Source organism: Nesoenas mayeri (genome assembly GCF_963082525.1).
Source record: "Nesoenas mayeri genome assembly, chromosome: 11".
Lineage (NCBI taxonomy): Eukaryota > Metazoa > Chordata > Aves > Columbiformes > Columbidae > Nesoenas > Nesoenas mayeri.
Window position 1 is genome coordinate 18221693 of NC_137563.1, and position 13332 is coordinate 18235024.

General features: G+C 43.1%; 1 protein-coding gene across 1 annotated transcript in view; it reads right to left on the minus strand.

Annotated features, from left to right (window-relative positions):
- Window positions 1-13332, minus strand: part of PSTPIP1 (proline-serine-threonine phosphatase interacting protein 1) — a gene marked incomplete at both ends in the record, with an annotated part of 44836 nt that overhangs the window by 11718 nt on the left and 19786 nt on the right. The window contains 5 exons of the mRNA XM_080351537.1: window positions 106-151; window positions 1894-1992; window positions 2516-2578; window positions 4444-4550; window positions 5607-5641. Of these exons, the coding sequence (XP_080207663.1) occupies window positions 106-151; window positions 1894-1992; window positions 2516-2578; window positions 4444-4550; window positions 5607-5641 (350 nt within the window). The remainder of the gene's footprint in view (window positions 1-105; window positions 152-1893; window positions 1993-2515; window positions 2579-4443; window positions 4551-5606; window positions 5642-13332) is intronic.

The following is a 13332-nucleotide window of genomic DNA, read 5'->3' on the forward strand; positions in this document are numbered from 1 at the left end:
CAAACAGAGCCAGCCTGCGTGGTTTAGATGATGTTCTATCAAAATCCATGTGCTGGTAGATGTTTGCTGAGAAAAATCTTGGTTCATTTGCAAACAGAGCATCACCTGCTTCTTTTGCTGCGTCTCTGCATTGCTTGGCTTTGTTCTGACTCTGCAACAGGAAAAGAAACACCCCAAATTAATTTCTGACCATCTGTTTTTCTTCTGCCGCGTTTTTTTTTTTTTTTCTGCCTGTTCCTTTTTACCTTTTAGGGAAAAGGCTCAAACTTGCAAACATGTTTTCGCTATCCCACCTTTGTGCACAGGCCTGAATGTGTGCTATGGGGAAGGGACCAGGATTTCACAGATGCAGCCATGGGTCCACTGGCTTCAAGGGAAACCTGACAATTTCCATTTTTCCATTCAGACATCCCTGCCATAGGAGCTCAGTGCAAGCGTGGTCCAGCCTGAAGCTTGTGTCTGCTGGCCGAGTTGTTTTTCTCTAGTGTTTGATGTGCTTTTCTAATAGATGTTTATAAGCAGAAATAAATGGCAGTTAAAATTCTTCATCTTCCAAGCTCCTCATGTAATACTCAGATGAAAAGAACACAGCCTTTAAAATACTTTGCAAATGCCAGATTATTTCCCATAACAACTCAAAGCCTAAAAGCAAAATTCACTGTAAGTAGAACTTTTTTTAAAAAACCTGCAGCTTTTCACAAATGAAAATACAGCTATAATTGACAGCTCTGTACTCCCAGATCTTTCTGCACAGATGGTGATGACAGTACATTAATGCCCAGCTCTAGACATCAGTGCAACACATTCTTCCATTCAAGACAAGGCTCAGGTGGGGGTTCTTATGACCATATTCCTCATCACAGCTGGCTGGAAAATCTATAGTAAGCTGGGAACATAAGGTTCATTCTTATTTGCTTCCTGGCCCAAACTGTTTGCAAGTGCTGGGCAGAACTGAGCAGCTGACACGTTCCTTGTGCGACGCCTTTGCGCATTTCAGATGTGCTGACGTGTGTAGGGAAGGAACAGCCAAGAAACACCCTGGGATCCTCCTGCGTGCAAGGATCTGGGTCACATTTTGATGCCACTAAGAGTTCTGGCATAATTTCTGTGGGGCCAGGATTTCATCCCCTTTACAGCGAAGCTTGGAAGGTTTTGCTCATCAAAGATTAGTGAATGCTGGAAATAAATGTAAAGTTCTGATGCTGATTTTAGAGTCTCCATCTCCCTGCTCCTTGAGATGATTTTTGATCCTTTTTGCTTACACTGCACTGATTTTTATCGAGCCAAAGGGAGTTGGTTTATTTTGTTTCTCCATCTGTTCCGCTGTAAAATGTTCCCATTAAAAGTTAGTGAATTGTCAGCTACAAGTATCAAGATGATGCAATGAAGGACTGCAGTGCCTTAATTTCCAATGATTTATTTTTGAGTTTGTAAATTTACTTGAAATTAAACTAACCATAAGGAGAAAAAATGTTGAGGAAAAATATGCATTTTAATGTAAGATGCTATGCCTACTAAATGTAAGCGACCAAAAGGCAACCCTAACCTCATGCCATACTCCTGACTTGTTTCTTTTTTTATGAATAATTTTGGAAAGAAATCTCATTCAGTTTCCCTTCAGGATGCACAGAGCAATTAGATCATAGCCTGGGATAAATTAATTAGATAACTTAGTCCCTTTCTAGCCTTTTAAAAAACCTTTTGCCTATTGCGGAACAATATCACTATTACCAAAGGAGTTTGTGAAGGAAGACCTCATTGGGAAGGTGCTAAATCAGAAAGGAAAGCAGCCCCTGGCATCCCGTGGAATGGGTTGTTCAATTGTATTCTCATGTACCTTGAAAAGGAAAAAACCACAGTTTTCTCTCTAAATAACAATGTCATCTGAGGTACCTTTTCTGTTTGCTTTTGGTTGCCTGAAGCACTTGTCCGTTCAAAGAACTGCTCAGCTTCATCCGCTTCCTTGCACTTCTGTTCATAGGTCTTCTTTGACTGTATTGAAATGTAATCAAATGTGAGGGTTTGGGTTAGGGAACAAGGCTGGGTTGTCTCTAGCATGATATTCTAGGCATTTTCTGTTTTTTACGGGCTCGGGGACCAGATCAGTGCCCAAAACCAGCTGCCTGCAGTTCCTGTGTCTGCAAGCTTTCCAGCTGGAGAGGTTTCTCCTATTTACAAAATTCCCTCACTGTTTTTAAAAACATATTTACACAGAATGAAAAATTACATTTGCTCCTGTAAGTATCCTTGCCTAGAAAGAATGAAACCCTGTTTGACCTGGGGCATTGTTCATCCCACATTAACTTTGAGTATTTGTTGTGGAGACTCTTCAGTGGGTGCAGCAGGGAAGATCAGCTGCTGCTTTGTAGCAGGAATCACATCCTCTTGCACTCACACACACTCTCACACATTCTTGGCCTTTCTTTAGATATAGGTGCATGTGATACAGATTTCACCCTCTCTCAAACTGGAGCTAGTTTGCATCAAGAAACCTGCACAAAACCTCCTCGCTTACCTCCATAGTTTTCTTGTAATGGGACAACTTGCTCTTTTGCATGCGCTCCATTGCAGACTCATACTGTAAAAAACACACAGAAATAAGTATTTCCTGCTTCGGACTTCTTCCTTAGGAAAGCCATTGTCAGGACCTATCTATACACCATGTGCCTGTGGGGAAAATGACTTCACTCTGCTTTTGTCTAAGGTTTCCAAGTGATACAGAGAGCATCAAAGTGCCAGGTAAAAAAAAATCCAAGCTAATTCTGCTTCAGTGGTTTGTGTTAGTAGCAGAGATGATGTAGATCTTCATTTTCTTCCTTCCTTTTATTTTTTTTTCTCAGGGAGATTACATAGTGTGACACCCAGTCACAGTGCCCATCATCTCGGCTGGTAGAGTTCCTTTGCTGATCCAAGAGCTTGATCCCGCATCTGTGCAGGCCAAACCACTGTCTCACCCACATGAGAAAGGGTAGCTGTCCATTCTAAACACAAACAGTTCCTGTGTAGCTTATATTCCATTGCTTCTGGCAAATTTATGCTCGATGGGATTTGATTTCCATATCATTATCTGGTCAGCACTGGAAGGACAGTGCTGAACTCTCTTTTGTGGCTTCAGTTGTGATATGCTCAGCCTTACGTGACAGTGAGATATGCTCCTACTTGGCAGTGTATGGGTTCTTCAGTGAGACTTTTGGTCCTTAAATCTTTATATTCTGCTTAAGCAAAACTCTCTGCAGGGCTACTCAGAAGCTTGCTTCCCATTGCGCTAAACAGAACAGTCCCGAGAGCAGCTACAGCCCAACACAAATTACAGCATTTTGGGAAGGAACCAAAAATGCTGACACAATCTAGCATGTCTAATGTTGACTTCCCCCAGCTGCATCTTGGATGGAGGAAAAAATTTGCCTAAGGCTCTAAAGCAGGTTTTCCCTTTTTTCAGGCCCCTCTAGCTTTTTCCTGTTGAGTTATAGGCTTATTATTTTCAACAGGAAAAAGATCCTCTCTCTTTGCAAATCCTAGTGGCAAAGTGCTGGGGGGGATATACATGCTGATGAACCTGCTGCATGCTATTTGTCTTTATTTTATTTTATTGTTTGCTTCATCAGATCACTGTGGACCTCAAATCTCAGTAGCAGCACTGGGTTTTATCCACTCTCATATTCAGAGTTCTCTGCTATTCCAGATTTCCCGTGTGTCAGGGTTGTAGACATGAGATTTTTGTGGAATTGGATACTGGTCATGTGCATTTTCGTCTGCTTAAAATTGGCAAAGAACTGGATATTTGATTTTACTCCTCCATCAATCAGTGCTTTCAGTGTTAAGTGTCTGTACCATCTGTTTTCAACCCCAAGGAACCAGAGGAGTTGTAAGAGTGGCCACCCTTGTCTCTATTGAGAGCTACTTTATCAAGGGACTTGGAGCTTGATAAGATCACAGGGCATGAAATGGCCTTAAATATAGTCAAATTTTTATAATAAAACATCAAGTAGATGCTATGTATTCCATATATTTGTAATTCAGCATATATTGGTGTTGAATTCAGCATAATATTAATTCGCTTTTATGTTTTTAAATGTTTGTGTTACGCCTTTATTTTAGTACATCTTGGATATCATGTGGGATCATACCAAAGAAACTCAATTAGCAAGGGTATAAAAAAAGTAAGGATTAAGTTCTTACAGGAATAATAATAGCATCTGCAGTTACACTGGAGAGAGCAGAAGTGACTAAAGCCTCTGTCTTCTGAGTTCAGAGCACAACTCTATTTCCAGCTAGGATCAGAAAGAGATTATTTTCCATATTCCACTGCATTTCCACATGGAGTAAATAGGGCACACTGGGCATGTTTTAGCATCTTTTGCAGTCCCCACAGCCTGTGGCTGCAGGCAGGTCATCAGCATGGACCACTGACCCAATCTGTTTCAACATTTCTCTATTTCTCACCTTTTTTCGTTGCTCCTTCTGTCTTTCTCGGAACTCCTCTATTCCTTTCAGTTCATCCTTCAGCATTACTGCCAGCTGGATGTGAGAGTTTCCAACGCTTTCGATTTCTAAAGCAAATCAGAATTCATATGCAGTCAGTGGAAAGGTTTAAATATGAAGTCACATTTTTCAGGAGATGTTTCTGGAATGTGGCTGCTGTATGACTTGTCACGAACCGGGCAGCCTTAAAAAAGGCCTCCCTGTGTTTCTGCATGTACTGACACTGCCGAGGGCTCACACAACCCGAATGGGGCTTATTGCAGGTCCTCTGGGGGCCTGCAAAGTGCAAGGGGAAGGCTCCTGACTGCAGAACTGGAGCACCCACTCAGAGGAGCCTTGGCAAGCGCAGGGCCAGCTGCATTTCTTACTTCTGGGGCTGGAGGTCAGCGCTGCTCGGACCTCCCTCCTCCCCCCGTGTCTGCTTTCCCCCCGCTGCACTGCTGGGTTGTCATTGCTCTTGGGAGCTGGTTGCTGGTTGCATGCAGCCTTGCTCAGATGTCATCAGACAAGGTTGCAAGCTGAGAATTTCCAAGGGTCAGCAAAGACTGATTGAATTTCAGAGCACCTGGCTGATGCTGTTTGGAATGGCTGGTAACTTCTCGACATTTGTCAGCTTTGGTGCCTCTGAAATGGAACCCCACATTTTCCAGAAATGTTGAGCTCTCCCACCTAGGCTCTAAAAATACCTTAATTCACTAGCTGCTCTTCCAAAGGGTGTTTTTATCTAAACAGCAGGTGCCAGTAGCTGAGTACACTGTCCTAGCGGCTGTGATGGGGTCACATTTTCTGTGCGTGAAAGGTTTTCATTCAGCCTCGGGCACATTTAGAAAGCGTGCTGTTTCATTGCCAGTGGTTTGCAAAAGAGGGAAAAGAGGTGATATTTTGTCTTAATCCAGATAAAACTAATTTGAGGAACGAGCCATTTTGTTTGCCGCCAGAGAGGGTATTTATTCCACTGCCTTGGAGGGCTCCCAGTGAGTGTCCCTTCCCTCTGCTCTGCACTCTGCAGACTGGGGACAGACAAGTTGGAAGTGGAAGGGGAAAGAGGATGAAAGACCCCGGAGGGGATGAACACATTGCGTGCCTCTCTTACCCAGGTCAGAAAAGAAGATGCAAATACTTACGTTGCTTGAGTCTCTCAAATGCCGCCTTCAGCGTGCTGTGAGGCAGAAACAAGTGCGCTTTATTAGTATAGGCTTCTAAGGGTGGGTTGTGAATCTAGAGAAGTAACTTTCCCTCAGAATCTCAGAGATTCTCATAGAGATAAAACTCTTAATAGTCTTGTAATAAAAGCTGACCACGCTAACAAGCACAACAGCATCAATCTGTTACCATCAGGAAATGCAATAAAATGCTTCATGAAGCAAGGAATTGCACTACTCATTATGCACACTCTCTTTTTTAATCCCTCTGTAGTTGTGACTGTGAATGTTAACAGACATTTCTCTATTCTTGCACCTTGCCAACGGATACAGGTCAACTGAGTGAAATAAAGACTGTCAAGGGGGACTGGAATTTAGAGCACTAGTCTGAGGGGTAGAGTGAAAGCAGCTCCACCCTCTATGTTGAATGCAGCACCAGCAAGTTTTTCCTCTTCAGTCACTCTTGAAGCAAAGCAGCTTTGCTGTGCAGCATCCCCTGCACGATGCTTTCTGAGCACCCCCGTGTGGCACAGCTCACTCGCCTTTAAGAGACTCACAAATGGTGCAGGGATGGTACAGAGGCTGTGAAACCCTGATGCTCCCAGGGGTTTTTGATGTCCCAGAAGCACAGCATGAATAAACTATGCTGTGAGATCAGGCCAGGCACTGGGCTGTGAAGTTCAGCATGGAGATGAGCAAAAAGAGATGTCAGGCTGCTCATCTGAACAGATCTATGTAAATAAGTGGTCCTGCAACGTGGAGTTGCAGAAAGGCACAAAAGGCTAATGATAGATCACCTGATGTCCTGGGTTTCGGCAAGCCAAAGTCCATCCTAAGAGAGCAACAGAGATACCAGTATAGAGGCAGTGGGAGAGGAAAGAGCTTAGTCTGTAAGAAGCATTTTCCACTTAATTTGCTTTAGCTCCCAGTTCTCAAGCTGGCAGTGCATTTGTATATGCAGAAGCCAAGGCTATGGTGTGATTTGGAGGTTTTTCAGATTCAGAAATCATCTATTCAAGAGCCAGAGCGTGGTGTTCCCTGAAGGAGCCAGTTCTGGGATCTCCATGGAGCCCTGGTCTACCCCAGGCAGCAGCCCAGGAGAAAAACCTGTTAATGAAGACCCTAAAATCTCCTTAGCTGAAGCCTGACTACGAGGAGAGCCCAGAAGAGGATGCACATCACTTCCCAGCCATGTGCAGCTGCAGATGGGTAGGGAAATCCTGTTTCTCTTGGGCCATTTCAGGAGTCTGAAGAGACACATGAAGGATCCTGATTGCCCTGTGTTAATTTAGGCTGGACATCTGTTTCCTAATCCAAGCTTGCTCTCCCAGTAGCAAGGCTGCCTTGCCAGGCATAAGAAAAATGCACAGGCCAGGGGAAAGGCCGAGCCTGTCCTCAGCAATAACTGCCTGGCAATCCGCTTCCAAATCTAAATTGGTAGAAACAGAAGGAAAATACTTTCAGCCAGAAGAGATGAGTACTGAGCAAACTGTTCAGTCCTTTCAGCTTTCAGCTAGATCTGTTGTGCTGAATCTCCTGAGATAAGTCACGGAAAACATGCGAGATTATTTTGTCCTAATAACACTTTGAAGTATTAATAAAAGTATTAATAATACTTTGAGGGTCCTAAAATTTTGAAGGTTCATTTTGAAAAAAAATGTGTCTGGCCTGAAATTTTGATGGAAATGATATTTTCACAACACAAAGGAAACAAACAGCATTCTTTCCAGCTAAGTTAATTACAAGCATGAAATTAGAAGACAAGTTGAATATCAGCAGTGGAGATATCTTTCTTCTCCCCTAAAAGCTCTAATGGATCATTTTGAAAAATTAAGTCTATGCAAGGAATAAAATTTGCTTTTTCAGAGTAGATTTTCCAATAGGATGTGGGGAATGTGCTAACAAATTCATGTCTGAAATAGGTAAATACTGGAGTGTAGAAAATAGAGGACACTTGCAGACTGCACATACTGTTTGCATGCTGTGTTGATCTGTTGTTCCCAGACATTTTTTCCTTTGGTGATTCAGGTTATACAAAGACTGGCAAAATTGTTATGATGAAAAATATCACTTGCTCAGTACATACCAAGGACAAAGGCAGTTTACTGGGTTGTTTTTTTTTGTTTCCAGGCATCTGAGCTACCAGTGTAATTCATGATCATATGTGGAGCTTTTCTTCTCTTTGCTGGCTCTCTGTAAGGGTGAGGGTATCTGCTGGTGTAATAATGCATCCGGCTCCGAGCTGGAGAGCAGCTCATTTGCCCCCTGCCTGGTCTCTAATGGCCTTTTCAGAAAGCTCTGGCCTTTTGCTCCTCTGTGAAAGGTTTGTCCAGCCGGTTCCCTCGCAGCTGACTGGGGCAAGGCCGCAGTCCATAAGTGAACTGGAATATACTTAAGACATTTCCTTCCTTTTTTTTACAAAAATTTTCTAAAATCAGTGAATCAGATCTCATTCTTATGGGGCTTAAGGGAGCAGCAAATATGTCACTGTGCAAAGTTATGTGTGGGAGAGAAGAAATAAATCCGATTTTGCCCCATGGATCCAGCCGGTATTCCTTAATGACTTCTGGGCTGTGGCAGCAGCGCTATAGATTAGCACCTCGTTGCTGCGAGATGCTCTGATTATATCGGTGTGATATATCATTTCAGTGCTTTGGAGGGTTTAATGGAATCAACATGTAGGGGACATACAAGTGGGTTTTAATTTTATCTGGGCTGTTTTGCATGTAGAGTACCTCTTACCTATTTGTGCGGGGGCAACTTTCTAATAGCATTGGTAAAAGCTTTATTCTAGAGCATCCAAATTGAGGACATCTCACTCTGATCGACACTTTAAAAGAGTGTTTTATCCGCTCAGTATATTATGCTGCTTAGCACTGTGGAAGTAATTATTTTTGTTTGTTCTGTGGCCACATTAGAAAACCTGGGTTTGAAAATAGTTCAGGCAAAACTGAAAATTTGCCATTTGCGTTTGTTTGGTTTTTTGTTTTGTTTTAATTGCTCGCTGCTGACATTTCCATGTCGGTTCTGGAAGACTGTTCAGGATGGAACACCAGCCTTCCCTTCGGGCATCCCTGCGTGGAGCCTCCTGCAGATGACTCACTGAAAATAGGGTTGGACACAAATTTGCTGTGCACGTTTGTTAAATGACTCCCCCTTGGACATTTAAAGATTGGATTTGTCAAAATTAATTTCTAGTGAAAACAGGATTGACTCTGAATCCAGAGTAACAGCGACCGGATAGAGCCAGTGCAACAGCCCCTTTGCTGCAACTTTTGGTGATTTTTGCCATCTAGTGGCTAAAATATTCTTACAGTTTTCTGGGATACCGACCCTGGCTTCTGCCTTCATTTGCTGTAGTCTCCTGCTACGGCAGAATTGAGCTGCTTTTGTAAAATATGCACGTTTCAGTGTTTGTTTTTTCAAGTGGAGGAGGAGAAGGAGACTAGCAGAGCTCATAGAGGAACAGAGGAACCAAGGGGAGAAGCTCATTACAATAAAGCTCACCCATTGTTCAGCATTCGTACTCTGTAGATTGCAAAATACTTTCCCAAGTGAATTTACGCATTACACCAAAGCTGGAAAGGCAACCCTGTCTCTCTAGGGCACTGACCACTAGTCCCTGTGGCTCTCCCATAACAGGGTATTTACAGAACGCATCATTTCAGGGCCTGGTTTGATTTTTCTCCCAGCAGAACCTGTCCCCTGCTTTCAAGGCACAAAATGCATCCTGTATTTGAGTAGAGTTTTGCACTCACCCATTGGCGCAGCACAGGTATGAGGAGTAGTGGAGAACTGCTGGATCTGATCATAAATCCATTTTACTCGTCGTGAAAAATTCTCTTACAGTTAGTTCAGGAGGGGGACTCAATTTGAACAGCGTGGGATGACAGCGCTTCAAAGTGAACTCGCCCTAGCTGCTCTCTGTATTTGCCTTCTCCCTCTTCAGTTTTGGACCTTGTTTTTGCTAGAACTGGGTTGTTGCCAGCGAGCAGGTTGTGCTGGGCAGTCCTACATGACACAAGGATCACCAGGAAATGTGCTGTAGACAAGGCTCTGGTACCTTCTGCTTCACAGTTATCAAAAGCTGAATTTTATGGCACCAGAGATGTAATGGGCAGAGCTCTGTCAGCAGCAGTGCTGAAGTTACAGGTACACCCACTATATACACTGTTGTACCAGTTTTGGTTTTTTGTGTTTGTTTTTTGGTTGTTTTGTTGGTTGTTTTTTTGGGGGGCTTTTTGCAACTGTAGGCTTGGTGGTTTGGGCCCTTTTATGACTTTGCCTTTAGAAGCTGGTTTAACTGAGTAATTCAGAGAATCCCTTTATATCTTGTATACAGGAAGGTAAAACAGGCTCTTCTAACCGGAAAACCACAGCTCTTTTTCTTTTCTACTTTGGTGAATAGAATTGTGAAACAACCCCACCTTCCTTTCTGGTAGGTTTCCATTTTAACATCAATATGATCTACAATATTCTGTTCTTACTGTAGTTTTTTTTACATATTCTTTCTGAAATGGAGAGGAGTCTCTGCCAGATGAACTCCACAGACTGCTTTCCAGAAGTCCTGTTCACCCTCTGCCACCTTAAATCCTGATGCCATGGTTATGAAACCAAACCAACACCAGTTTCCATGGTCAACAGCTGTCTATCTTCCTACCACACAGGGAAGACCCAGTGTGGTTTTACCAACATCTCTTTCTGTGAAGCCCAGTGGTTGTTGCAGAGTGTGGGGAAAACAAGTTCAGAAGCATCTGGTCTAAAATAATTTGCAACTAGGACTCTGTCTGCATTGCAAAAAAAGAAAAATGGGCGAGATGTTGTGCTCTTTTAACGGGGTGGTAACTAAGTCACTACCAAGTCCTGGGCCAGGCACATGGAATCATGTCTAATGTTGCTTAGTGCGGATGCGATGAAAACATTGAAGAATTAATTTTGAAGGGATGTTTTCTGCCTTTTCTCAGAGGAGCGATAAACAGAAAGGCAGAAACACTCAGTGTAACTGGAAAGATCTCTGTACAGGTCCCAGCTGTGCTGTGGTATCTAAAGCACCTGTGGCAGAGAAAGGGTGTGAGCAGCACCCTTGCTCTGAGCAGGAGAGCCCCAGTTTCTGTCTGTCTATAGATCAGTGATAGCAAGGCACTAGCTGGCACAAGCTCTTATTGGAGGCTGCACTGTGCAGATTAAATCCCTTGTGATTCCAAAATGACCTATGCCATTCAAATCAAAAGATTAAGCAATTAAAGCATTTTAACCTCTAACATAAAACTAAATTTCTTCATGTTCTCTTGTAGAGAGCAGCCCTGCTCAAAAATGCCTATCCTCATCACCAGAGAGCTCCCTGAGGCTGGGTTTCACAAGACCTGAGCAGAGACTTAGGTTTTTCAGAGTATGTGCCTGGGTCCATTTTCACAGAGTCCTGAAAGTTCAAAGTTCCAGTGTGTAAAACTCTGTGCGGGTTCAGAACATTTTGGTGGAGAATAACTAAGCATGGAAGGATGTGACCTTCCAAAATGACTTTTAGATTCAGTTCAAAAATGCCTGCTTTGTGTGAATAATACAGAGGATTCTGTATATTATGTGACAGATGCGCTATATTTATACACAGGAAGCAGCAATTGGCATTTCGTTACCGATGCCCTCACCTCACGCTCACTGGGATTTTCTATTTCAGGCATTGCAGAGAAGGGCAGAGCAGACAAGGGCTTGAAGGAACTACCCTTTCCCGCAGCCTGAAGGAGATGGTAGTGGAAAAGGGGGAAGCAAAATGTAGGAAATCATATACACGAGAAGAGACAAGCAGAGCAAATGACAAAAATAGCTGTTGTCAGACTAGGCAGAATTTAACCAGCTACTGCGTGTTCACATCAGTTATTTTACAAAAGAACAGAGTTCCCAGAGGCTCTATTTCAGCTGAAGCTCAGGATGTATCTGCAAACTGGGCTCTGTAGTATGTTCTGTTTTCATGTTGTTCTGCTGAAGAGCTGCCCAAAGCTACTGCAAGGAAATTCCCAGTCACCTTGCAGCCCGAAAGGTGTTTTCTTGTAAAGGCAAGAGTGCTGCTGAGAATCACCTGTGGTGTGTCGAGATATCGGTACTATGTGCGCCAGCAGCAAACTCTTGCAAACTTGATCTTGGTTTGTAACTCAGCTAAAAATCCCCAGTTTCTGTGCATCCTCTCCCATGTGTGCAACGCAGAACGTGGAGAGTACAAAACTATACAGCAGTTTTAACTTCATAATATGTAGTTGCCTCTCCCCCACTGGATATTGGTATAAACTGGCATTTGCCAAGAATACATGGCTGTAGCTTTGTAATAATATTTTTCATAATTTCTTCTATGATTAGAGGCTATGAAATTGTTATTCAGATATTAATTTTCATAATTAAAAAAGTGTCATAACAAGGCTTTATAATTAGTATAAGGGAGGAATGAAGATTTTTAAAATGCACTTTAGCCCTGACTCATGATAGGTGAGCGCCAGGGCTGCTCCTCTGAGCAGCAGTGACCGCTAAAATGCTTTGGGGTTTCAAATAAGAAAAAGCCACAAGAAAGCTCCACTGGGGGCTGTTACTTACAAAGCTGCTGCTGGTGTGGCAGCCCTTGAACCACCAATTGCTTAAGGCTAGAAGATTGTTTAGGCAAAAATATTCTGATCTATGCCCTGTTGTTCCACTTTTCCCTCGGGATCTAGTGCTGGGAACAGAATATTAGGCTGAAGGGATTTTGTTTGGAGCCTGCGTGACCCTTCTTGCAGTCTTGCACTTAACTCAAGTGTGTGCATCCTTCTGTATGTTAGAATGAATTTACCCAGGCATATAGCAGCTGCTGAGTTAGAGCTGTGTCATGGGTTGGAAAGAGGATGTCTCCCATCCCTATAGGCAGTAGTTTCTGGCAGCTGCAGGGCAAGCAGCTAGAACATCTACATTTGCTTGAATCAGGCTGGACTATTGAATGACTGTGTGCTTTGACTGTTAGGCAGCACTTACAGGAAACTTTCATTTCTTGAGCTAAAAGCTGGAGTGTTTGTTTGCTCTGCCCATGGTAACCAGCTCCAGCATCTTTTAGAAAACCTGTCGTTGGTTTTGTTTTATTTTTAATAGAATAAAAAGTTCTTGCAGCATGTTCCCCTCATTTGCAGCATGTCTGCATCTCTGATTTTAGTTTTGTCAGAAATTTTTCTAGAGCTGCAGGCTGGCCATGGCCATTTCCAATACTGTTTTAAAACAGAACAGCAAAGACCTCCCTGAAGTCATTGCGCTTCCAGTAGCAGAGTGACAATGCTAGAAAGTTGTCCCCTGCTACCTCTCACGCCAAAGTGATTTCTCACATTTCTGGTGCTAAGGAGTCTGTAGGTGGAGACACAACATTGTCCTCTTTTCCCAGGTCACAATATTATATTACTGCAGGTAGTGAAGTGTCCTGGTACAGTCTTGGCATGCAGTTGTCTTTGCCAAGCAGTGCTGGGCTGTAACGATGCTGAGGAGCCAAGCACTGGAGCAAACACATAGGGTGGAAACCTGATGGCTGCTGTCACCTAGATTGTTCTCCAAGTAATGGAGAGTGGTCCCAGAGCTGCTGGCATATCTCAGCAAGCCTTCCTTGCTATCTTTCTTTTGAGTCAGCAGCATATTTTCATCTCTGGCTTTCAGTAAATAAAAATGGGCAGTTGAATCTATTTATACATTTAGCTGAGTTCTGCAATTT